Source organism: Melitaea cinxia, chromosome 19 (assembly GCF_905220565.1).
Source record: "Melitaea cinxia chromosome 19, ilMelCinx1.1, whole genome shotgun sequence".
Taxonomy (NCBI): domain Eukaryota; kingdom Metazoa; phylum Arthropoda; class Insecta; order Lepidoptera; family Nymphalidae; genus Melitaea; species Melitaea cinxia.
In genome coordinates, this window is record NC_059412.1 from 8,144,611 (window position 1) to 8,170,273 (window position 25,663).

General features: G+C 32.0%; 1 protein-coding gene and 1 long non-coding RNA gene across 2 annotated transcripts; both read right to left on the reverse strand.

The window, feature by feature from the left end:
* Positions 1 to 9,643: 9,643 nt before the first annotated feature.
* LOC123662722 (hemicentin-1-like) lies at positions 9,644 to 14,249 on the reverse strand. The gene is made up of 9 exons (XM_045597525.1): positions 14,049 to 14,249; positions 13,898 to 13,976; positions 13,179 to 13,339; positions 11,744 to 11,921; positions 11,366 to 11,614; positions 11,077 to 11,149; positions 10,236 to 10,432; positions 9,885 to 10,056; positions 9,644 to 9,776 (listed from the first exon to the last, which is right to left on the reverse strand). The coding sequence occupies exons 1-9, from the start codon at positions 14,196 to 14,198 to the stop codon at positions 9,644 to 9,646; spliced, it is 1,392 nt and encodes a 463-aa protein (XP_045453481.1). The 5' UTR covers positions 14,199 to 14,249.
* A 600-nt stretch (positions 14,250 to 14,849) lies between these two features.
* LOC123662871 lies at positions 14,850 to 15,126 on the reverse strand. Its single transcript, XR_006744557.1, has 2 exons — positions 15,018 to 15,126; positions 14,850 to 14,929 (listed from the first exon to the last, which is right to left on the reverse strand). It is a non-coding gene; the product is annotated as an uncharacterized LOC123662871 (long non-coding RNA).
* Between the last annotated feature and the right edge of the window lie 10,537 nt (positions 15,127 to 25,663).

The following is a 25,663-nucleotide window of genomic DNA, read 5'->3' on the forward strand; positions in this document are numbered from 1 at the left end:
CATCAATTTATACAACATAGATTTTTCATGGAGGGGTCTCGAATCTTGACGCCATTTTGTCTAAAAAAATATTATTATTAAACAGATGCTTATTTCATGCTGGATTTGTAATACAATAAATAGAATAATTTTATCGTTGCTATACTTTTACGTTGTCATAAAACACCTACTATGTGCGTTTATGCGTTTTGAAGGGAAACCAGAGATACCTACTATGTGTTAGTGCTTAATCCATCATGACACTGATTAATACATTGACACGCGTCTTATAACTTCTTTCAAATTATAAATAATTCCATACAATGCTCTCTTTCATGGCTTAGCATACTGTGGCAAATGCTTAAGATCGAAACATCGAAACACCACACAATTTCACTTTAAATGCTTATGTAAAATTAAGGTGACATAAATAGAGATAAGAACTGATTCGTCCGAATCATTTTGTGGGTTAAAGAAATTTTTATTCTCAAAAAGAATACAATATTTACTTATAGAAGAACATTAAATTAAATTTACAAATAAAATCATAATATGATTTATAGCGATGAGCAGCGCAAAGCAAAAATCGCAAAACATATATACAGAAAATAACATTTTATAAAGAGGGTATCTGGAATACTTTGTACTGTTACTGTTTGTTACAGTTTTGTACTGTTTGTTGTGTTGTAATAATATAAAAACTAAGTATCTGTAAGTTTGAGTAACGTTCAAGAAATTTTAGTTAGATGTAGAAAGTATACTTCATTTAGACATATAATCTACATCTAGACTGTAATAAGTTGTTGTGAATAAATGTTATAGAAAATTGACTACGTAGCATACGACAACGTAACGAGAGAAATGCGTAAATATAACATATATATAATTTCGAAGAATTTTGACCGAATAATTTTTGTTTCTTAATTTAATTTGAAATAAAACTTTCTTGTCAGTATAACATTATTAACAACTAGCTGTGCCCGCGGTCTCGTCCACGTGGAATTTAACAAAAGAGGTATTGTTCAGTTCGCAGAGTTATATAAATAAATTTCTAAAATAAAAGTAGCCTGAGTTATTCCTTATTACATCAGTTATCTGCCAATGAAAGTACTGTCAAAATCAGTCCAGCCGTTTCAAAGATTAGTCGGAATAAATAGACAGACAGACAGACAAAAATTGTAAAATATGTTATTTTGCTATGTACCGGTTATTTTAATATTACAATCGGATACTCCAATTTTATTTATTTATATAGATATATAGATTATTAAATAACAATTCCCAAAAAGTGCAAAGGGACTGGAAATAGTTTACTTTTATGACTATTACTAACTAAGATATGATGAGAATACGGGCACAGCAAGGATTTCCTGCTCAAAATATGGAGCAGCGCGATTGGGGTAGTATCTCGACCTTACAGAAGATCACAGCTAAATAATACTGTTTTCAAGCAGTATTGTGTACCTGTTGGTGAGTGAAGGATCAGAGCTCCGGGGAGGGACTGGGAATGGGGTCGGCAACGCGCTTGCGATGCTTCTGGTGTTGCAGGCGTCATACGCTACGGTAATTGCTTACCATCAGGTGAGCCGTACGCTTGCCGACCTAGTTACATTAAAAAAAATCTAGCTCTTTGGTGTTTACACAAAAAACTTACTTTTGGCTCTGGGTAGCCTCGCGCTTCGCAATCTAAAATTTCTATAGCGCCTTCCTTAAACTTTATAATTTTTCGTACATTGGAAGTAAATTCCGGTTTAGACCCAACAATTACTTTTTTGACATGATAATTATATGAATAATATTCTGCGTTGACCCTACAAATATAAATTCCAGAATCGCTTTGTTTTGCTTTATGTAATTCAATTGTATCGCCGTTTCCGTAAAATCTTCCGTCCTAAAAAAAAAAACAAGAAGCATTAATTGTCTTCGCGAGTTACATACGAGTAATCACACAAAATTAAATACCGTAACATATAACAAGGTTTTAAAAATCACTATTGATGAGAAAACTGCAATATTAGCGTATTCATTTCAAGTTCAAAGTTTTGACCGTCTAGCAAAAACAGTTTAAAAGTTGTACAAAAACAATAAAGTAAAAGCTCAATTGGCTTCAGATTGGGTGTGATTCTAATCACTTGAAACTCATATGAATATCACTGGTCAGTCAGAGAAACCAGAGGACAAGTCTCGGTTATTTTCCTCTTATACTGCATTTCATCTAAGAGTGAGACTTTACAGAAAATTCACGATTAGAAATGACCCAATCAATTAACGTGTTTTTAGGCAACCAAGTAATATTAAAAAAAAAAAAAAAAAAATCGCTTAATTTCTCAAGGGAAATTATGTTGCAACTAATATGAGCATTTTTTTATGTACATATATGTACAATTTTAACAATTGATTATATTCTAATATTAAAAATAATAATTGTAATACTTCGTATGACATTGTACGCCATACCCTTCCGTCTATATACGTCTTGTACCCGCCAGTAGTGACTTAAATGTATTTAAGACTAATAAATTTTCCTCACGATTATACATTGAAGAGTTTTGACGACAACCCGGTACGTAAGACCGGTGTCACCACTTACGTAAGTCAAATGATTAATGGCGGGTTTAGTGGTATTATTGATATATACTTCAAATCTAAACATAAGAACATTTTGCAAAAAAAAATTAAACAAGAAATTTCTTTGGTGGTTCTGATTAAGTAAATTAACTATATAATTCATAAATATAAATAATAGTATAAAACAAGTTGGTACCTTATACCAGCGAACATGATCTGTTAGTGAAGTCTTACAGGAAATTTTACTTGTTGATCCCTCAACAACCAATTCAAGTTCAGTATTGTCAGAATATGAAACGTCGACATACTCTGTAAATATTGGAAGATAAAAAATATATAGAACGGTTAATGATGAATGATATCACGGGGTCGGTGGATTTGTTTTCAATTTCTTGCGATTAAAGTTACAAAAATTCAGTAGCAACAGTCAAGATATATTTCTTATAATGGTTTAGTTTTAAAGGTCATATGAGAAAGATTAACAATATTTTTTTAGTTATCTAATAGGAAATATTTAGTTTATATATTTTAATGTTTTTTATTTTTATGTAAACAATAATTGATAGTCCTTATTGTCAATATCGAATAATGCGGGTGCATGAAAATGATCAAAGATGAGATACTTCCACAGTCGAGCTGCACCAGATTTTAAGCAGGATATTTCTTGCTATGCCCTACCTTACTTGGAATTAATTTTTTTATTAAAGAGCTTACTGAGCTTGAGGATCCTTAAATCCTCAAATTATGTGATTGATTTTGCTTTTAACGTCCTACGGTCACGTCTACGTCAGGTCGGAGCTAATTCACTGTACATCTTCACTGCAGGTTAATGAATGTATTCCTTACTACTATGGGTAACGATCCTATCGGGACCGACAGTTTTACGTGCTTTCCGAATAATGGTAAAGAAACCCACAAGGACAAATACAGACAACCCAGTCAAAAATGTATACAACTGGAATGGTTTTAAACTGAAACACTTGAAAACACTACAATGAAACAGATGACAAGCGCAAACGAAGTCGTGCGTATTGCTTATAAATTTTGTACACTTACCATTAATGGTGACATAATATTCAGCTGTATCATAGCCCAAGGTATTACTTGCATTACACACGTAGGTACCTTGAGAGCTTAAATCAGGGTTTTTTATTAGTAATGTACCATCATCGATATCATAAAATTCACCTATAACAATTGATTTAATTTATAAGTCAAGGAAGCATTTGTGTATAAGACTTTATTGTACGTTAAAATAATTATGTCATGTCAACTTTATAGAAAACAGAATTAGTACATGGAAATTTAATATCAAACGTAGATTTTATTATTTGATTGCGAAATTTTGCAATATTGTACACATTTACAAGTTAAGAAAAATAAGAACTAAATGTTTACAAATACTTGTGGTATAAATCATGCAAGCGTGAAATGGTGCCAAGAATGCTGACAGCATTTTCTTGTTGAATGGCTATGCCGATTCTCCTGGTAAAAAATGAACCAGTCCTCTTGTCACCAGTAGAGATAGGAAGACGAGGAGTTGAATCTTTTACAAATTTTTTAGCACTGCAACTCCAAGACGTACTTAACGTAGACTTATCTCCAAAATATATCTGATATAAGTAATTGATATGGTATAAGTGAATTACATAAAGATATACATTTAGTTTTAAAATAAGTATTTATTTGAGTTTACAGTGATGGAATGTTAATGATGTGTGAATTGATATTTACGGGACTTTTACAAATTGAAACCAGGATGAAACCTAAGCACGGTTTCTTTGAACGTTTATATTGCATTTTTTTCTCTTGATTTTACTACGAACGCTTCTAACTTTATTTTAGTGTTATCCATGGGGGTATAACTCAATATAAATAATAAAGATATTTCAGTCGAATATAATTTACTATAATTGAAATGAAAAACAATTTATAAGTATCTGAATAATACAGTATGCTATAAGGCCAAAATATTAGTTTTGATAATCACAATTTATGATTTTAAGTATTTTCCTTTTCATAGTATTAATATTGATAAGTACTTGTAATTATAATAAGTAATTATTTTAATTGCAGGCCCAAAGTAGCTGTAGTGTAGTAGGTGTAGAACAATGAGCGAAAGGCTTGCACGATTACATTAGTAGAATAAAACTTTCACCTTTTGCCAAGATTAAGCCATTTTTATACCATGTTATTGTTGGTTTAGGCGAGCCATCTGCAGGACATGGAACTCTGCGTGCTTCGTCTCCCACAACGGCTAATAATTGTGGTGTTGATTTTCTTAATATTTTTGGTGCCGCTGGAAAACAACGTGACATAAGCTTAATAAAGCAACCAAAATACGCGAATTTAGAAAAAAGAGGGCGTACAATAATAAACTTATGAAATCGAGTAAAAATCGTATGCCTATACATAATCTATGGTATAATAATATAATATTGTAAACAGGGAAGTTTTGATTTTGGTTTGTTTGTATTTGATAAACACAAAAACTATTGTACTCATTGAAAAAAAAATACCAATAAAATTCTAGACTGTATCATTATACAAAGTCACTCACATTGTTATTAAAGATGGAATACCATAATACCTGTTATCCGATTTGTTCATCTATACAAATAAATAAAATTGGAGTATCTGTTTGTAATATTAAAATAACCGCTTTATACTAAATGCATATGGATATACACAAGGTACATATACCAAAATAATATTTTTTTAATTTTTTTTGTCTCTCTGTCTGTTTGTTCCGGCTAATCTCTGAAACGTCTGGACCGATTTTGAAGGGACTTTCACTGGCAGATAGCTGATGTAATAAAGAGTAACGTAGCTACTTTATTTTAGCAAATCATTTATATTGTAACTCTACAAACTAAAAAATATATTTTTTATTCCACGCGGACGAAGTCGCGGACACACCTAGTATATTACATACTACCATCAAGCTCGTATTCAAGGCTGGATTTAATGATAATAAATAATTTTAAAAATTAGCAGTGAGGTAGTTTATAGTTTTGAGAAATTATACCTCTAAGGGAGTGAAATATGTGTAGAAATTTTTATGAAATTTTCTCAGTCTTGATGTTAGAACCATAAAGTTTTATTGTTATTAAGAAATTAGTAAGTAGGTACATGTTTTAGCGATTTTAATTAAGAAACAAGGCTTACCATGCTGTATGAAAATGCGTCTTTTTTAAGGTAGCCTCGTATATAAAAATAAAGATTTTTGTACTGCTTTTGAGATTTTAAATGTCCACTTTTATTCTCAGACGCCGTTCGGTACTTATTCAAATTTTAGAAGTAAATAAGTATTTATGAGTATTCCAGTCTTTGTAAAATTTCTACGCCTAAATCGTAGATACACATATAAACAAAATTGAAGTGATTGTCTGTGATTTCAAAATACCTGTGTTTTTTTAACACAAACAAAAGATTAAAAAAATCTATCTTTCTGCTTGTCCGTACTGACCTTTAAAACAACTGAACTGGTTTTTATGACACTCACAAGAAGATAGAGGAGATTGTGGAGCAACATTTAGACTTATTATCCCGGAAGTAAAAAGCTGTATTTTCCGCGCCCGAGTACGTACCGCTCAGATAGATATGAAATAACCAAACGTTTTCTTCACTTCACTTCAGCCTATTGCAGTCCACTGCTGGACATAGACCTCCACAAGCTCGCGCCAAAAATGGCGTGAGCTCATGTGTGTTGCTCATAGTCATCACGCTGGGCAGCCGGGTTGGTGACTGCAGGGCTGGCTTTGTTGCACCGAAAACGTTGCTGCCCGTCTCGGCCTGTATATTTCTAAGCCAGCAGTTGGATGATTATCCCGCCATCGGTCGGAAACGTTTCCTATTAAACGTTTTCTATTAAATACAATGTTTCGAGCATATTTTAACAACTGTAATAATATTATAAAGCTGAGAAGTTTGTTTTTTGGGCTATGGTAGTGTATAATCATTATATTTCAACAACTTATGAATTCTTTGTACCACATTTATGTTACACATTTCGTGCGTTAGAGTTGCTAGCTCGCAAAGCTGTCAATCACGCTTCATGGAACAGTCGTGTGACAAAAAATGTTCCCTTTGGTTCCTCGAGCTATTTTTAGGTAATTGAAGTAATATAAACTAATCTCCTATATTATTATATTACCATACAATCTTTAAATCAAGAGTGAATAGGCATCTTCTAGGCAAGCGCGCACCACCTTAAGCTGCATCTTTACTTGCCATCAGGTGAGATCGCAGTCAAGCGCTAGTCTATATATTAAAAAAAAAAAATACAAAATTTCCGTAAGCGCTGCGATATTTAAGTATACGAAAATAAAATTTCATACTTCTAAAATTTAAACTTCTGGTATGACAGGGAATCGTTTAAGATATATTGAGGAATAAAAATTACATCAAGACTAAAAAATTTACATAATAAATAAATAGTAAAAAATAATTTGTCTATTTATTGTGAAATAATATTTGTGCAAAAATAACACGAAATTTTATATGAAACGTCAATGACTTTGATGCAAGTGATTTTCCCTCGGTTTCAAAAATGCTGATCAAACGTTTATGGAAAAAGTTTAAAGCTTCTTACTCCAGAAATAACCGATTTCTATAAAAAATTATCTCTTATTTCACCAAGTTAAATTCAGAGTTTTTACAACAACTGAAACACTTGACGACTTTTTCATTTAAACTTTCAATCACTATTTCATCCCAAAGATGTCAAAAAAAAAAAATCTCAAGAAGAGAGTAAAGTATCCACTAATGCTGCAATGCATATTTAATAATTTTTAATCAATAGCGCAAAAATTAGTTTTATCCTGCTAATTTAAAAAATGACGACCGCTCTGGTATAATGGTGTGTGTGGCGTGTCGGCGGCCCCTAAATACCGACGGTTGCGGGTTCGATTCCCGCTTGGAGTTAATATTTATGTTTTTACAAATATTTATTTCCGGTCTGGTTGTTTGTCCTTGTGGGTCTCACTACCATGCTTTGGAGATCACGTTAAGGCGTCGCTCCCGGTTGTTATCATGTACACCTGATAGCAAACATATCCACAAATCTGCAGTGGAGCAGCGTAGTGAATTAAGTTCTAATCCTTCACCTACATGGGGAAAAAAGCCTAGCAGTGGAATATTACAGGCTGAAGCGTAGCATATAAAATGAAGGATTTTCATACAAACTTGTAAGAGCCCTAAGACCCTTTTTAATGCAGCCCTAACGAAAAACCCGTTCTTAGCGGACGTCTGCTAACTATAAACTACCTCCGTACCAAATTTTATCTTAATGTATCCTGTAGTTTTTGAGATTTCATCATGAGTAAATGGTCTAAAATTTTATATACATAGATTAGGTAATATTTTCACACCTTCCATGATGAGTTACCACTAGTGATTCAATAATTGTTTCATTAATTGATAATTTTATTATCGTTAATAGAGAGACATACATAATCTTGTAAGAAATGACCATACCTAAAACATGAACCTCATATTGGATTGATATTTTTTCGATTTCATTTTCAGCAACACAAGTATATTTTCCTTCGTCTGCAATCTGAATTCTGTTTAGGTCATATGACAATTTTTTATTTCTTTGGCGTCTGGAAAGATTTTTTAAAACATAATTTTTAATTTTAATAGTTAACTCAAGCAGTTTACTCAATTATAATGTGGTGATTAAGGTAGCCATGACTGTTTTATTTTTTTTTTTTATAAATAAGGCTTTCACTATATAACACACAGTTAATGAATGTAAAATTAAGTTTTTCCAATCTCGTTAGTATCAATCTGGCAGGAAGCCATTATGAAACTTATGAATTCGAATAGATTAGATAGTAAAATGTTTCACAGTACTCGTATACGCTCGTCCAACCTGTAATGAGGCCATAAATACTATTCAGATTCATAAGCCTCATTTGATTACTTGTGTATAAGAATCCCAAAATAAAATATAGAAATGAAAAAGAAAACTGGACCCAAATATTGATATCAGGTAATTTAACTAGATTAGCATTGTATATATACTAGTTTATAAACACAAAAAACAACAAAAAATATTACTTACATTAAATCTGTTTTGATAAATTTGGGCTGAAAGCTTTTGAATTGCCATTCTACTTTTGGTATAGGAGACCCGCTAACATTACAGTATAATTTTATACTTTCGCCAACGTTCAAATTAAAAACAGTTTCTTCAGGGGCTTCTATTCGAAGTGGTTCTATAAACAGTTAAATATTACATAAACGTAGACGACATTGTGTGGCTACGGCACTAAAGAATTTAGCCACCCCCTCTCTTCCTGTGGGTGTCGTAAGAGGCGACTAAGGGATAAAACAATTCCACTACCACCTTGGAACTTAAGAAGCCGACCGATGGCGGGATAACCATCCAACTGCTGGCTTTGAAATACACAGGCCAAAGACGGGCAGCAGCGTCTTCGGTGCGACAAAGCCAGTACTGCGGTCACCAACCCGCCTGCCCAGCGTGGTGACTATGGGCAAAACACATGAGTTCACGTTATTTTTGGCGTAAACTTGTGGAGGCCTATGTCCAGCAGTGGACTGTATAGGCTGTAATGATGATGATGATGAATGATGAGACGACATTTATTGTATTTCCTTTAACAGCAGATAAGTTGAGTATCTAGAAACATGGCAACGTGTCCAGCCTCATTAAAACAATCCTATCAGTGACTAATGTAAATCTTTAAACAAAACAAAGTATGCTTGCCCATGATAACAAACTTAGAATGAGTCACGTGCGTGTTTGTAAAACACTCAGAGATCCAACAAATATTCATTTCACTATAGTCCGGTTCATTCGCTACCTCGTACTGCTGATTGAAAACGTTGCTTACTGAATACAGTTGAATAACTTAGCAAGGTTTTGTCATGCGTAGAATTTGGAAAAATTCGGTAGCTATAGTGACAATCAGCTGAATAATAACACGTGACAAGTTTATTCCAGAAGTAGCCAATACACAGTCAATTTAGTAATATTTGTAAAAAGTCGGTAGACGGAGTATATCACGATTTACGATCAAAAGGAAGTCCGCTCACAACGTACAACATTATCTTACATACATATTCACTATATAGATTTATTAAAAACATATTGTTCATCCTTACGATAAATGATAACTCTTATTTTTTCATCCGTTTCTCCCTCGCTATTTATAGCCACACAATGATAGTTTCCATTATCTGATATACGACCTATGAAGCTGTAAATAAAACACAAGACGAATAAAAAATAAAAACACGCTTTTTGTGGTTAATATACATTGTACTTAAAAAAACTATGTTAAATAATAAAATTAAAGTCTGAATACCTCAAACTATTGTTTTTATATATTTTGTATCGACTAGAGACTTCTATTTGGACACCGTTAAACCGCCAATGAACTGATGGTTTTGGTGAGCCATCAACAATACAGTCCAATCTTACTGTTTCGCCTTTCTTAAAAGGCACACTCTTATCACCCACTTTTACAGATGGCGGCCCTACAAAAATTAAATAAATTTTCCGTACATTTTTATCAATCAAACATTCAATTCAAACTGGTATACATAGTTTTATAACGTTATATAGTTTTAAGTATGCATCACATATTCAATAGAAGAAAAAGGAGATCACAAGATTTTTTTTTCATAAAGATTAAAATCGAAATTAAAATACATACGCTTAACTACCAGCTGCATCTCATGAAAATCTTTATCAATTTCGTTGGAAGCTTCACATCTAAAGATCCCACTATGATCTTGATTGATTTTACTAATATAATAAAAATATTGCGCGTTTTTTAAATCTTCATAAACATCTGATCCATCCTTATTAAATGACCATGTCATACTAGGCTTCGGCTTACCTTGTATAACTCTAGAAAAAATCAAGAATAGATATTAATAAAAATTAAAACTAACGTAATTAAGTTTATTTAATGAAGATCTATGTGTTAACATGAAAATTTTCTATGTAGCCGTTTCGATAATATTGAATCATCACTCATCATCATAACTTCAGCCTCAATATTGTCCTGCTGTGTGGTTACGGCAGTAAAGAATATCCCTCTCTTTCCGTGGGTGTCGTAAGAGACGACAAAGGGATAACATAGTTCCACTACCACCTTGGAATTTAAAAAGCCAGCCGATGGCGGGATAACCATCCAACTGCTGGCTTTGAAATACACAGGTCGAAGACGGGCAGCAGCGTCTTCGGTGCGACAAAGCCAGCCCTGCGGTCACCAACCCGCTTGCCCAGCGTGGTGACTATACATGAGTTCACGACATTTTTGACGCGAACTTGTGGAAGCCTATGTCCAGCAGTGGACTGCAATAGGCTAAAGTGATTGTAAACTTTCATTTAAATCCATTCGGTACTTTTTGCGTGTAAGAGGAACAAACATCCATACGTACAAACTTTCGCATTTTTAATATTAGTAGGGTTATAATATTAGGAGGAATATTGGTAGGACTGCTACTATACTTTTTAAAATAAGTGTAAACATTAAATAGAAAAAATACCTGCAAGTCATATTCACATTGTCTCCTACAGTCCTGGCATAAATTGAATTTTCTTTGTCTATTTTAGGAGCTTCTGTTAATGATATAACACAAACATTGATTAAAGTAGATTGATTTTACAATTAATACATTTATTTAAATAATTATATTTTAAAAGTAACCAATATAGTTGTTGACATAAAATTTTCTTAAGATTAAGAATAAAATGTGTAAATGAAAAAAATTATAAGGCTAAAAATTTTAGAATAACAGTTATTCATACACAAATTATGTAACACTTTATACTAACTTAAGTTTGGTATTTTAACTTGAAATGAAAAAACCTTAGTCTCGTAAGTGTTGGATACATTTACGGAGTATTCTCCCTTGAGGTGAGTATTCACTTCTTTAATCGTTAATGTTGAGTTATCTGGCGAAATTATAAAATTTTCATCACTGCTTATTATTTTCTTATTTCTAAGCCAAGTAATTGTTGCTGCTGGCCAGGAATCTACTTTGCATTTAAATTCAGCATTTTCATTGTATTCTACATTTTTGTCTGAAAATAAAAATATTGTAATATTAGATCAGTCGTTAGTTTTTATGGAAATAATATAAATAGCAAAATAAAAATTAAAAATAGCTTTTTGTAAATTTCAAAAACAGTAATACAATATCGTTTACAAACCTTTCGGATATTCGAGGACATTCAAATATATTTTATTTTTTATTTTGACGTCAATGGATTTACTATCCTTGTCACCTTTTTCGTTTATCGCTGTACAGCTTACGGTCATATTCTTGCTTGGTTTTTTTATTTCAAGGACGCTAGTGTAAAGTCTTCGTAGGTGTACGGTATACATTGGCTACATACAATCAATATTTATTGCAAATGCTGTTACAATTAAAAGTACGAACAGTACCTTGATTTTTAATCAACTTCAAAAAAGGAGGAGGTTACTCAATTCGACTGTATATATATACTTTTTTATGTATGTTCGGGGATAACTTCGTCGTTTCTAAACCGATTTTGATAATTCTTTTATTGTTGGAAAGGAGATATCCCAGGTGTAGTACCATGGTAAGGAAACCAGGATCTGATGGTGAAATCCCAGAGAAATCGAGGAAAACCCTTGAAAATCCGCATAACTTTTTACTGGGTGTACCGATTTTGATGATTTTTAATTTAATCGAAAGCCGATGTTTATCATGTGGTCACATTTAAATTTTATCGAGATTTTTCTTTCTGTAATCTTTGATAATGCGTATTTACTTGACTATTTTTTCGTCTACCTACGTTGTATTACTTATCGATGTAATTGAAGTCGGTTTTTTTCTTTGCCAGATAACACAATTATTACGAATATTAATTAACTTTTATCAAGATAAAAGTACATAAATAAGATACATATCTTTAAATAGTTTATTGCAACCGTGATATAATCTGACGTAATATTGTAAGGTAGTGACTTCATTGACCCGCCAAGCACGTGCTGTTTGTGTCACAGTGTCAAATTAAGATAGCCTTGTAAACTATGATTACATGTGTACCCAATAAGCTATTAGTATATGTAACGGCTTATCATTAAAGAATTAGAACATTATATTATAAAACCCCGCGATAAAATATTAGTTCAAGAAATAGAGTGTTTCTTAATAAATCAAGTGTTATAAAAATCCTTGCAGTACCCTCAGTCCGAAACTCTAGCTACTGCCTTAGACCACATTTTGTTTTAGTATATGAGTATAACTGAGGTAGGGCACAGGAGGAATTTTCTGCTCAAAATATGGAGCAGCCCGACTGGGATAGATGGGAGTACCTCGACCTTACAGAAGATCACAGCAAAATAATACTGTTTTCAAGCAGTATTGTGTTCCTGTTGGTGAGTAAGGTGACCAGAGCTCCTGGGGGGGTTGGGGATTGGGTCGGCAACGCGCTTGTGATGCCTCTGGTGTTGCAGGCGTCTATAAGCTAAGGTAATCGCTTACCATCAGGTGAGCCGTACGCTTGTTTGCCGACCTAGTGACATAAAAAAAAATAATAGTAGGGAATTTGAATAAATTTTATAAAAAGTGCATATTATCACTCTGTAAGGAAATCAGTGAACAGGATAAAAAATTACCTGTGGTGTCAAAATTTTGCCAGACTCATCCGCCCACTTTACATCTGGTTCGGGATAGCCGTGAACTAGGCACTTCAACGTTAACAAACCATCAGGTTCTACGTACACTGGTGATTCTGGCGTTAATGTGACCGTTGGCGGCGTACAAGGCGGTACCGGTTCTGTCATTGCAAGGAGGTAAGATATGCCCAATATAATATATGTTTAAAAATATTATAAAAATAAGAACAGCTATTTATTGTAAACAGATAAGTTTTGTCTTTTGAACTGACTTCAAAAAAGGAGGAGGTTTCTATTTGGACTGTATTTTTTGTGTATGTTACTTTAGAACTTTTGACAAGGTGGACCGATTTCGATGATTTTTATTTCAATCGAAAGATGCTGCATGCTACATTGTGCCATTTAAATTTAATTGAGATCTGACGAGAACTTTTTGAGTTATTTCTAATAATGCGTATTTACTTGACTATTTTTTCGTCTACCTACGTTCTATTGCATATCGATGTCATTGAAATGGATTTTTTTTTCGTTTGCGAGCAAACATAATTACTATAGGTACCTATTAATGATAGTTTTTTTATATGATACTAATGTTTTCAAAGGGAAATGTTGGGAAAGAGGCCTGTGCGCATTAGTGGGATATTACAGGCTGAAGCGACAATGTTTTCAAATTAAGCTATGAAATTTATATCACGTGAAAATGATATCCTCAAATTTACCAATCTTAGGATTCTGATATTGCGTGGTACTTGTTGATACTCTTCTTATTTTTTCTTTAGTTTTCGTTAAACCATTTATCTGTAAATACAATACCATTAAAGATATATGCATAATAGTGTTACATTTATCAGTATGAAAAAATATTTTTACCGCTATTTTAAACATGCCAGATGGAGGCTTAAACGATTCTGTTACATAAAATTGTTGTTCTTCGTTCACCAGTGTCAAAGTAAGGACTTGGATGATATTGTCATCTACATCAGTTAAATCTACAGTTTCTAATTGAACGTCTCTTTCCATATTATCTAATTCAATCGATAAGTATTGATTCCCTAAAATTATAAGCGAATATTACGTTTAAGTAGTATAAACTTAATCACGTTAATCTTTAAACTATATTTTAAAATTAAATTAAATTAAATGTTTTCTGAACCTGTACTGTCAATAGGCTTAGTTGATGTCTCGTTTAAAGTTGCAGGTTTTGTGGTTGAGAAACCATATTGAAAGCAGACTGTAGTCTCGCCGGATATAACTACTGAACTGGTTTTAGTATCATTTATAAGAACAGTGTAGATTCCGGGTTTTAATATGACTTTGCCAACCTGCAATTATTCACTTATACAATTTTTTGAATCATTTCAATTTTTTTTCGGTGATTAAAGAGTCGAGAGTATTATAAGAGAATGTTGTACTTACAGCACATTTAGACGTTTGTACTATAAGTTCTGTTTCAATAACATTACCGACCAGATCAGTTACTGTGTAATATACTCCATATTTTGAAGATACAGCAATAAGTACGTTGCGTATTTTACTATCAACTGAAAACTAAAAAACAGTTATGAATAATAAATACCGTTTCATTATTTAATCGAAAAACACTCGATATTTAAATAATTTTATTTCCTATGAATGACCATCATGGTCAACAACATAATACTCACTTGAATTTTATTTTCTCCTTCTTTAGTATCGGTTCGTTTAAGTATTGTCCGCTTGTACTTAATTGATTCTACGATATAATTAATTATCTGCAACAAAATAAATAGTCTAAAACTCGTTGAGGTGTACTTCAACTGTTACATCCCCATTGCCTATAGTCATAATTACTCATTTTACCTTGTTGACGTCTTCTTTATCTGAATGAAATATCTGTCCCGATGTTGCTTTTGTTATGTCTTCGTATACATCATATTGTATTGGGTCATACGTTTTGCACGCTCCCGTTAAAAGAAAATTAACCTGTAATGAAAGAAATGCTAAAATTATAGCATATACATTTTAATAAACCATAAATGATCGGGTCGAGAAATTGGTATAGCATCTTCAATACTTCAATTAATATATTAATTGCCATAGCCTTTACCTAATTGTGGGTAAGGAAATAGAAAAATCAACGAAATTAAATAGTTTATGATTACATAAATTCCTTGAGTACTGAATTGATTTAAAAGAATAGAAATGATTGTAATGTCGAAATTCGACCATAATAATAAAAAAACCAAAAAATTATGAAAATAAATGATAATAAAAAATCAAAACGCACTTACTTGTATTCCTTTCTCTTGACTAAGACTTCTTACGGCGTCTATTTTTGTGTAATCTTGGGCAAAAGCGTTAGTGAAGACGTAAAGAAAAGAATTAGGCTTACTAAAGTTAAGTCCTACTTCGATTCCTGACATTGAGTATTCGGGACAGTTACCACCATTTTGCATTTTTATCGAGTGTAAAGCCTTTTTAAAATTATTTCTATCAGTTGTTTTAGTCAGTAGTTCTACTTCTAGAAAGGAAATTACAATATTAAAATAAGCGTGTGTATGCAATTCACACAAAGCAAAAGTGACACTTCTGAAAAGTAGCCTACGAGAGATTTATTTCGCCGAGAATATAAAATACTAAATTTATTCTATCTTGTTCTCTCCTAAGATACATTTATGTGTTTGTTACTTTATCGTGACACGTTTTCGTTTCACTGAGTTTCAGATCACAACAATTCAAAATATCTTCACTTCAATAATACGCTCTCTGTTAATTCAAAATTTATTATTGTGTTAATTAAAGGGCACATAGTAGAAGAGAAAAGAATCAGTATATAAGTATAATACTTAAGAATAGTATATAGTAAAAAAATCAGCAGATAGGTAATGCTGTGTGGTTACGGCATCAAAGAATATAGCCACCCCTCTCTTCCCGTGGGTGTCGTAAAAGGCAGCTAAGGGATAACACATTTCCACTGCTACCTTGGAACTTAAAAAGCCGACCGATGGCGGGATAACCATCCAACTGCTGGCTTTGAAATACACAGGCCGAAGACGGGCAGCAGCGTCTTCGGTGCGACAAAGCCAGCCCTGCGGTCACCACCCCGCCTGCCCAGCGTGGTGACTATGGGCAAAACACATGAACTTGTGGAGGCCTATGTCCAGTAGTGGACTGTGAAAGGTAAAAGTAATTTTAAAAAAATTGCCGTATTTTTATGCCATATTCATTAATTCTATGGTTTCTGTGTGATATCTGTGTAATATTTTAGGGGAAAGTTAATATCCTCTAAGTAAATGGAAAGTAGTGAAATCGTAGCTGACTAAAAAATATCATATATGACATACATCAACCAGTATATTATATTTAAGTAACTAAAACTATTGTTTCGTAGTTTCACATTTTACTAGCAGCACGTTAATAATATTAAATTTTTCATTATTACTTTCTAATTATAATTTTTATCTTTATTAGTATCCTGTATCATACATATCTTATACTGTTGGCATTCACAAAAAATAAAATATGTTTTTATTTTTTGTAAAATTTATGTTACTGTTGGTTTGTATGAGTATAGTAAAAAATTCACCACTCACTGGGATCGTCGAAAGCGACTAAAACAAAATCATCAATAACACTAGAGTTTGATTTAAGCACAGCTTCAAATATCATATCAGTTTCATTAATCACATTGTCTATAACATATTGCATAGAATTAGTACGATCGATCACAAATGCTAAACTACTTTTAAATGTATGTCCGTTCACAGTACAAAATATTTTAAAGACAATAAAACTGTACAAAATCCAAACCAACATAATGTTGGTCAATCTCGGTCACTAACTTTTATTGTAATGATAATTAATCGCGTACTACAAGGGTCAACAATGTCAGAGTAGAGCAAGCACATTAAATGAGCGACGCAATTTTTATTCATTTCGAGATAAAAATTACATTAATTTCGTCAAATCAATTAGCAACTGCTATTTTCGTTTTCATTTCGCGCGCGTTCTATTCTTCCGTTTCGATCTATAGATTTTTTTAATCTACCAAATGATTTTTTTACCAATATGCTCATTACTTTATTATAAAACAACAAATATTTAGTAAATCTCATGGATTTAATGGAATACAATTACAAATATAATACAAAGTACAATCTTAATTGAGTTATTAAATAGTTTCCTGTTTATCCTAATCCTAAATATAAAGCTGGCGTAGATAACCATAAGGAAAAAATTGTTTCAGATTAACTCGTAAATTAAGACAAATAATATAGTTTGTCTATGACAATATTTATAGTTTAGCTTTAGGTTTTAATGTCTACTACATAGCTTTTAAAGCCGTGTACTACTGAAGAATAAAGTACAATAATATAAACAACAGTAATTTTAGATGTGGCCATGGGCAGATTAATCATGGGCAGAGAATCTAGGCTACTCCTTCCTCTATCTAGGATGGTGCAAAGAACAACTAAGGACAAAGAGAGATGTATAATACCTTCGGAGCCTCTTCATAGAACGTAAGTGAGTTTTGAGTGAGTAGCTCTAAGCATTAATCTCTCTTGAAGTTGAAACCGTTTCCATAGATCATGATGCGATTACGATCGCAACAAGAAAGCGTTTGTAGCGAAGTCCCTGTATACGCGATTAATGAACAAGCAGCCACCAATAAGTGTAAGAAATGCAAAAGATTCTGTAAAAGAATGTCTGACCTTCTGAGTTCTCTTTCCAAAAGGATACGGAAACTTATACTCAGAGACCTTAGATGCTTTAATACTACAGATATAGCAACTCTTATAGAGCAGAATAGGGGTTGAAAGTTTTTCAAAGACCATTGCGAAGAAGCCTTCTTGCGTACATACATCTCAATACAGTTCGATATAACGCTAGTCGATATGACAACTATACAGAGAATCCAGAAAAGTCTAGGTCTAAAAAGAGTTGAAAGCTTTCTCGTAGCCCACAAATGCCATGGCGCAGATGCAGTTTGTAGAGCCATCTGGATTTGATATATGTATTTATTTTTATATACCTAAGTATTGTTTATATGGAAAACAAAAAATATGTGACTATATTAGCCGGATGTTACACATAACATAAACATCAAGTTGCTTACCGTAGGAACAGTCTACTGTGTGTGTGAGTATATAGATATGCATTCGCATTCAGCTTGTAACATCCCACTGTTGGGCATAGGCCTCTTTCTCAATTTAGGAGATGCGTTGGACCTTAAATCACTACGCTGCTCCACTGCGGGTTGGCGGATATGTTTCCTACTATGAGTAACGAGCGCTATCAGGTATTTATGATAACAACCATACAGCGGACTGTAGTGATGCGAGTAGTCGCCTAAAACACCGACAATTTGAGGATTCGATTTCCGCTCAGGATGGATATTTCTATTAATGCAAATATTTCTTTTCGGTTTGGGTGTCTGTCCTTTCAGGTCTCCCCACCGTGCCTAGGAGCGCTCGTTTCGCTCTCGGTCTCGGTTATTGTCAAACAGATATTAAAACGACAAAAAATATTATTATTTTGTTTTTAATCCGGGGAACTATAGGTTTGAATTTATTATTATACTAGCTGACCCGGCGAACTTCGTATCGCCTAACACAAACATTATCGTATGGTATTAAAGTTCAAATTAACTTTTACGTATTATCACAAATCTTTTGTATGGGAGTATAGAAAAGTGTTGTTTTTAGACTTTTTCAGGAAATTTAATTTTTTTTTTTGAATTTTTCTCTCCGTAAGAACCATCCTCGTACTTCAAGGAATATTTAAAAAAAAGAATCAGCGAAATCGGTCCAACCGTTCTCGAGTTTAGCGCTTAGCAACACATTCAGCGACTCATTTTTATATTATAGATTTCTATTTTTTACAGTGTATAAACTTTTTGATTCTAAATAAAACGATAAAATGACCAGTACAAATGTGTACCATGTGCGAGAATCAAATCCGCAACCCCAGCGCAACTGTCATAAGCCAGTGATGTGACCGCTGCGATGACGTTTCGTCATATTAAAAGTTTAAAAGAAATGAAAAGAGAAAATTAAAAGTATTTTATACGTATACTTGAATATATACGGTTATATATATTAAAAAAAATCATAAGTTAGTTAATTTTAAATCGAAACTTTATTAGATATCCGTTTTACCAGCCCGTAAGTGGTATGTGTGTGTATGTGTGTATCTTTATCTGGCATTAAGTTCAAGAACAGACTCCTTTGTGTGAAAGTTAAATATATATATATATATATATATATATATATATATATATATATATATATATATATATATATATATATATATATATATTTGAGTAATTGGTTGAATCAGCATGTAGAATCTCCCACTGCTGGGCTTTTTATGTCGAAGAAGGGTGCATAATAAAGTATGCTGCCCTATGCCGCCTGGCGGATATACTTCCTAGTACGAGTAACAATCACTATCAGGTGTCTATGATAACAACCGGGACCGACAGCTTAACGTGCTCGCTGAGGCACGCCGGGGAGACTAAATATTAGTATAAATAGAAATAACCATTAGGAGCGTGAGGAGGCTAGTGATCTCCGGTATTTAAGCGCTTACATGCCACACGTACTCATAAATATAAATGACACTCTAAAAGGGTTGCTAATACATGTAGGTTACTTTCAACCAAACTACTAGTAGACGTTGTTGTAGTATAAAAACAAAAAAAAAGTATGATGCGCTTTTATTCAACAAGTTAGGCTGAACAATAAATTTTTCAATCAGTGAAAATGGAGAAATTTACGATTTAATTTCAGTTAATTTGCCTTAGATACAGAAAATGTAAATAATGCAATGGCACTAGATACCAGTTAATACTATCTACCTAAACCTGAAAGCTTAAGTTATATTATTGTTGATCCTTATTAGTCACATTAAAAATTTTAATCATTCATTATAATTGAGGCACAATTATATAAAATTAAATTTTCTGATAAATCCAAAAAGCAAGCACTGAGTAAATGAAGTCTGTTTGATCTGAAAGGTCTCAGTAGACGGAACTCCCTTTTTAACTCGCGTCCTCTTGTATACCTATACCTCTCTGACAGTTAAAATATCTGAAATGGTGTAAGAAACAAGGAAATCGTCTCACAACTAATTGTTTTTGCTAGCAAACGAAAAAAAACCGACTCAATTACATCGACAAGTAATACAACGCAGGTAAACGAAAAAATTGTCAATTAAATAAGCATTATTAGAAATAACTCAAAAAGTATTCGTTAAATCTCAATTAAATTTAAATGGGACCATGTATAAGCACCAGACTTCGGTTAAAAAGAATCGTCTAAATTAGTCAATCCTGTAAAAATTTGTGATGTATAGTAAAAACTGATTATAATACAACGACGGTCGACTAAATTTTGTCAATGATCAAGCGCCGATTACGGTATGTTGTTAAAATATACATTAAAATAAAAGTTATAGATAAAGACAAAATTAAGAGATTAAATGAAAAGGCCTGTCTTGAGGGGGCTTGTAAATAGATAGAAGAATACTTTGACTATCAAGCTACTTACAATCAGAAATTTGTCATCAATCGGCAATCGAATAAGATTTGAGAAAAATCCCGTCGAAACGATCCTAATTTCATTATTTTGGAAAACCTTAAAGTTTATATGTCCGTTATAGAGATAAAAGTAATTTACCTATATAAAGTTTGTATTACGGTGCTTTGAAAGATATCAATTAACAAACGTATATAATTCTACCTTATCTAATTTCATTTATACAAATAAATAAAATTTGAGTGCCTGTTTTTAATAATAAAATAACCGCTTTTTACTAAATACATATGGATGTGTACAGGGTTTTTTTTTTAATTTTTGTCTGTCTGTCTGTTTGTTCCGGCTAATCTCTGAAACGGCTGACTCGATTTTGACGGGACTTTCAGTGGTAGATAGCCGATATAGTAAAGAGTAACTTAGGCTACTTTTATTATAGAAATTTATTTATTTTATAACTTTGCGAATTGAACAATAACTTTTTTTGTTAATTTCCACGCAGACGACGTCGCGGACAGCTAGTTTATATATACTATAAGAAATCAAGTCATCCATTGTCAGACTCTTAGTACGATTGCAACCCCCTTTCCCTATCAGACGCAAGAAATATTTATTAACTGACTTCAAGAAAGGAGGAGTTTCTTATTTCGACTGTATTTATTAATTATAAGGTAACAACTCAGAACTTTTTATTGGATGAACTAATTTCGATGACTTTTTTTCAATAGAAAGGTGGTGCTTGTCACGTGTCCTATTTTTATTTAATCGAAATCTGGCAAGTACTTCTTAAATTATATTTCATAACGCGTATTTACTTGACTTATTTGTTCGTCTACTAACGTTATATACAGGGTGTGGCGTAAATAGTGGTCCACCGTTAAGGATTCAATAAACCAGGTAATTTACTATAACATATTACAATTTTATCCATTTTTACCCAAAGGTTCCGGAAATATTTTTATTTTTTATTTTTTTACGATATTTGTACCCTTTGTTACAAATTTGGTTGTAGTTTTAACAAATACCATTATTTTTTCATTTTGATTACTGGTAATTACTGCTGAACACTGGAGCTATCGTTAAATAACATGTTTTTAATGTAAATTTAAGGCTTTTGAAGAAAAAAATTGGTTTTACTCTACTTTAAACCCAAATTTTTAACATATCATGCTAATTCAAGAGCGATTTTTGTAAAAAAAATGTACTAAGCTGTCAGTGCCCATTCATTTAAAAATATGTCTACTAAATACCGATTTCAAAATGGTATCACAATAGCAGATCCTTTTGTTTAACAGAAAGATATCCAATTTTAATTGAAGAAAGGAAGATTTTCATTAAAATACATTTTAAAATTTAGTTGTGTTAATACTTATGATTTTTGTAAAAAAAGTAACTACACTGTCAGTGCCTATTCATTTTAAAATATTCCTACTAAACACAGATTTTAAAACGATTTGCCATCCCATTAATAAAAAAAATTATGGCAATTTTAATTGAAAAAGACTTAAAATAAAAATAAAAAATTACTACTGTTACAGAGTGATCTTGGCCTAACTTGTAAATTAGAACAAGGTATTAAAAAAAAAAAACAAGTCATACTGTCATCATTTATTATTATTCTTTGACATAATTACAAACACTGTAAAAACTACACCAAATACTCGAAATGCCCCCCATTCGCAGCTATACATGCTCTGCAACGTCGAATATACAGTGTTTGTAATCATGTCAAAGAATAATAATAAACGATGACTGTATGACTTATTTTTAACCGACTTTCAAAAAAGGAGGAGGTTCTCAATTCGACTGTATTTTTTTTATGTATGTTACATCAGAACTTTTGACCGTGTGGACCGATTTCGAGAATTTTTTTTTAATCGAAAGGTGGTGTGTGCCAATTGGTCCCATTTAAATTTATTTGATATCTAACAACTACTTTTCGAGCTATATGTAATAATGCGTTTTTACTTGACGCTTTTTTCATCGACCTACGGTGTATTATACCGCATAACTTTCTACTGGATGTACCGATTTTGATAATTATTTTTTTGTTGGAAAGGAGATATCCCTAGTTTGATACCATGATAAGAAAACCAGGAACTGATGATGGGATCCCAGAGAAATCGAGGGACACTCTCGAAAATCCGCAATAACTTTTTACTGGGTGTACCGATTTTGATAATTTTTAATTTAATCGAAAGCTAATGTTTATCATGTGGTCACATATAAATTTTATCGAGATCTGATAAATACTTTTTGAGTAATCTTTGATAACGCATAGTTACTTGACTATTTTGTCGTCGATCTACGTTGTATTACTCGTCGATGTAATTGAAGTCGGTTTTTTTTCGTTTGCGAGCAAACACAATTATTTTTTAATGCCTTGTTCTAATTTACAAGTTAGGCCAAGATCACTCTGTAACAGTAGTAATTTTTTATTTTTATTTTAAGTTTTTTCAATTAAAATTGCCATAATTTTTTTTATTAATGGGATGGCAAATCGTTTTAAAATCTGTGTTTAGTAGGAATATTTTAAAATGAATAGGCACTGACAGTGTAGTTACTTTTTTTACAAAAATCATAAGTATTAACACAACTAAATTTTAAAATGTATTTTAATGAAAATCTTCCTTTCTTCAATTAAAATTGGACATCTTTCTGTTAAACAAAAGGATCTGCTATTGTGATACCATTTTGAAATCGGTATTTAGTAGGCATATTTTTAAATGAATGGGCACTGACAGCTTAGTACATTTTTTTTACAAAAATCGCTCTTGAATTAGCATGATATGTTAAAAATTTGGGTTTAAAGTAGAGTAAAATCATTTTTTTTCTTCAAAAGCCTTAAATTTACATTAAAAACATGTTATTTAACGATAGCTCCAGTGTTCAGCAGTAATTACCAGTAATCAAAATGAAAAAATAATGGTATTTGTTAAAACTACAACCAAATTTGTAACAAAGGGTACAAATATCGTAAAAAAATAAAAAATAAAAATATTTCCGGAACCTTTGGGTAAAAATGGATAAAATTGTAATATGTTATAGTAAATTACCTGGTTTATCGAATCCTTAACGGTGGACCACTATTTACGCCACACCCTGTATATTACTGGTTGATGTAATTAAGGTGGTTTTTTTTTTTCTTCTTTAAGGAAGTTCAATAAAAAAGTAATAATATCCCATAACTTTGTATTAAATGTATATTTCTTAATATTATTGTACAACGAATAAATTAGGTACATAAATCATAAAGGAAACACAAGTTTTAATAAATCCGTTTCATGTAAGAAATAATAAAATTAAATATTAACAAAAAAAATATATATATTAAAGGGCATTATTGTTATCTCATGTAACATGTGTGTTTCTAAATTTAGTTTTCCTGCGAAACATTACAATTTATATAATTGAGTTAACAAAGTAGGTAATTCCAGTTAACCTTTTCTACACGAGGAAAATAAAGTTCAAATATAAAGGACAAATACGCTTTTAGCATTTTTTCAATTAATACCTCTATTTTTGTTGTATTAAAGATCAATATTCTACATTAATAATTATGTGTGCATGTTGTGATGTCTGATTAAATAGTGTAACATTATATGTGATATAGGCAACAAGCTAGGCCGTAATGTTATCAAATAATTTTATTATATGCTTACTAAGTTGCATTAAGAGGTAGATATATTTACAATAAAAATAAAAACATTCTTTAAAAAAAAATCTTTTGAGGATATAATTTAGATTTTCATACGATGAATTATAATTTAAATGTGCTGCTGTTATTGTTAGTTGGTAACGTTATTTTAGATAGCAAATATTAATTTAAGCTATCAATAGAATAATTACATCCACCTGAAATTAAGCGGATACCGTAAACTATGCCTGCAACACCGTGAGCACAACAACATTTGATAGCAGTATTATTTAGCTGTGGTATCCTGTGAGGTTGCTCTCTCATTGGTTGCTCAAAATGTTGAGCAAGATATTTCCTGCTGTATCATTACAGCTTATACAGTCCACTGCTGGACATAGGCCTCCACAAGTGTACGCCGAAAATAACGTGAACTCATGTGAGTCACCACGCTGGGCAGGCGGGTTGGTGACCGCAGGGTTTGCTTTGTGCGGGGTTGGATTTCCTGCTGTACCTTACCTCTGAATTCTATCAAGATAGTTACATTAACAAAAATATAAAGTCGTTAGTTGTTTTACCATATATGGTATTAAGCCCCCTTAACCCCCCCCCCTCTTATAACTTTGGGATATGAAAAATAGATATTGGTCTATTCTCAGACCTACCCGATATGCACACAAAATTTCATAAAAATCGGTCAAACCATTTCGAAGGAGTATTGTTACTAACATTGTGACATGAGAATTTTATGAGAATAGTCTATGAAATAAATAATTTACAGAATCATAGATTACTTTTTTAATATAATATTCTGTATAACACATATGGTAAGCTGTATGAAGATGTAAAAACTTTTTTAACTGTTCTGTTCTGAACAGTTCGTATTTGAACACAATCGTATTATCGTAACTTTCACAGCAATAGTAAATTAATTATGGACCGAGTGCATACTCACAAAACAATAAACTGGAACCTAATTCTGTTTATTTTCTCCTAAATGAATATAATTTTTAAACATAAACTTCATATTTTAAAATCCAAGGAGCTAGAAAATATATAATAATCAGTGAAAAAAAAGTCTATAAGGTAAAACTGTAAAAAATGAGAGTAAAATAAAGCAAAAGGCAAACTTACGTTTCTACAACGGCTATAAGTTTATAACTTGGCCTTAACAAAGTTATCATTTATTGCAATTAGAAATTGTTCCACGTTTTAGTCGCGAATTGTCTTTTACCAAAGTAAGATCAACATTGATAAAAAATAATGTTGAAACAATATTTTTTGCTTTTTTTCTTATTAAGCTCAAATGTTTCATGTGAAAAAAGCTTTACAATTGT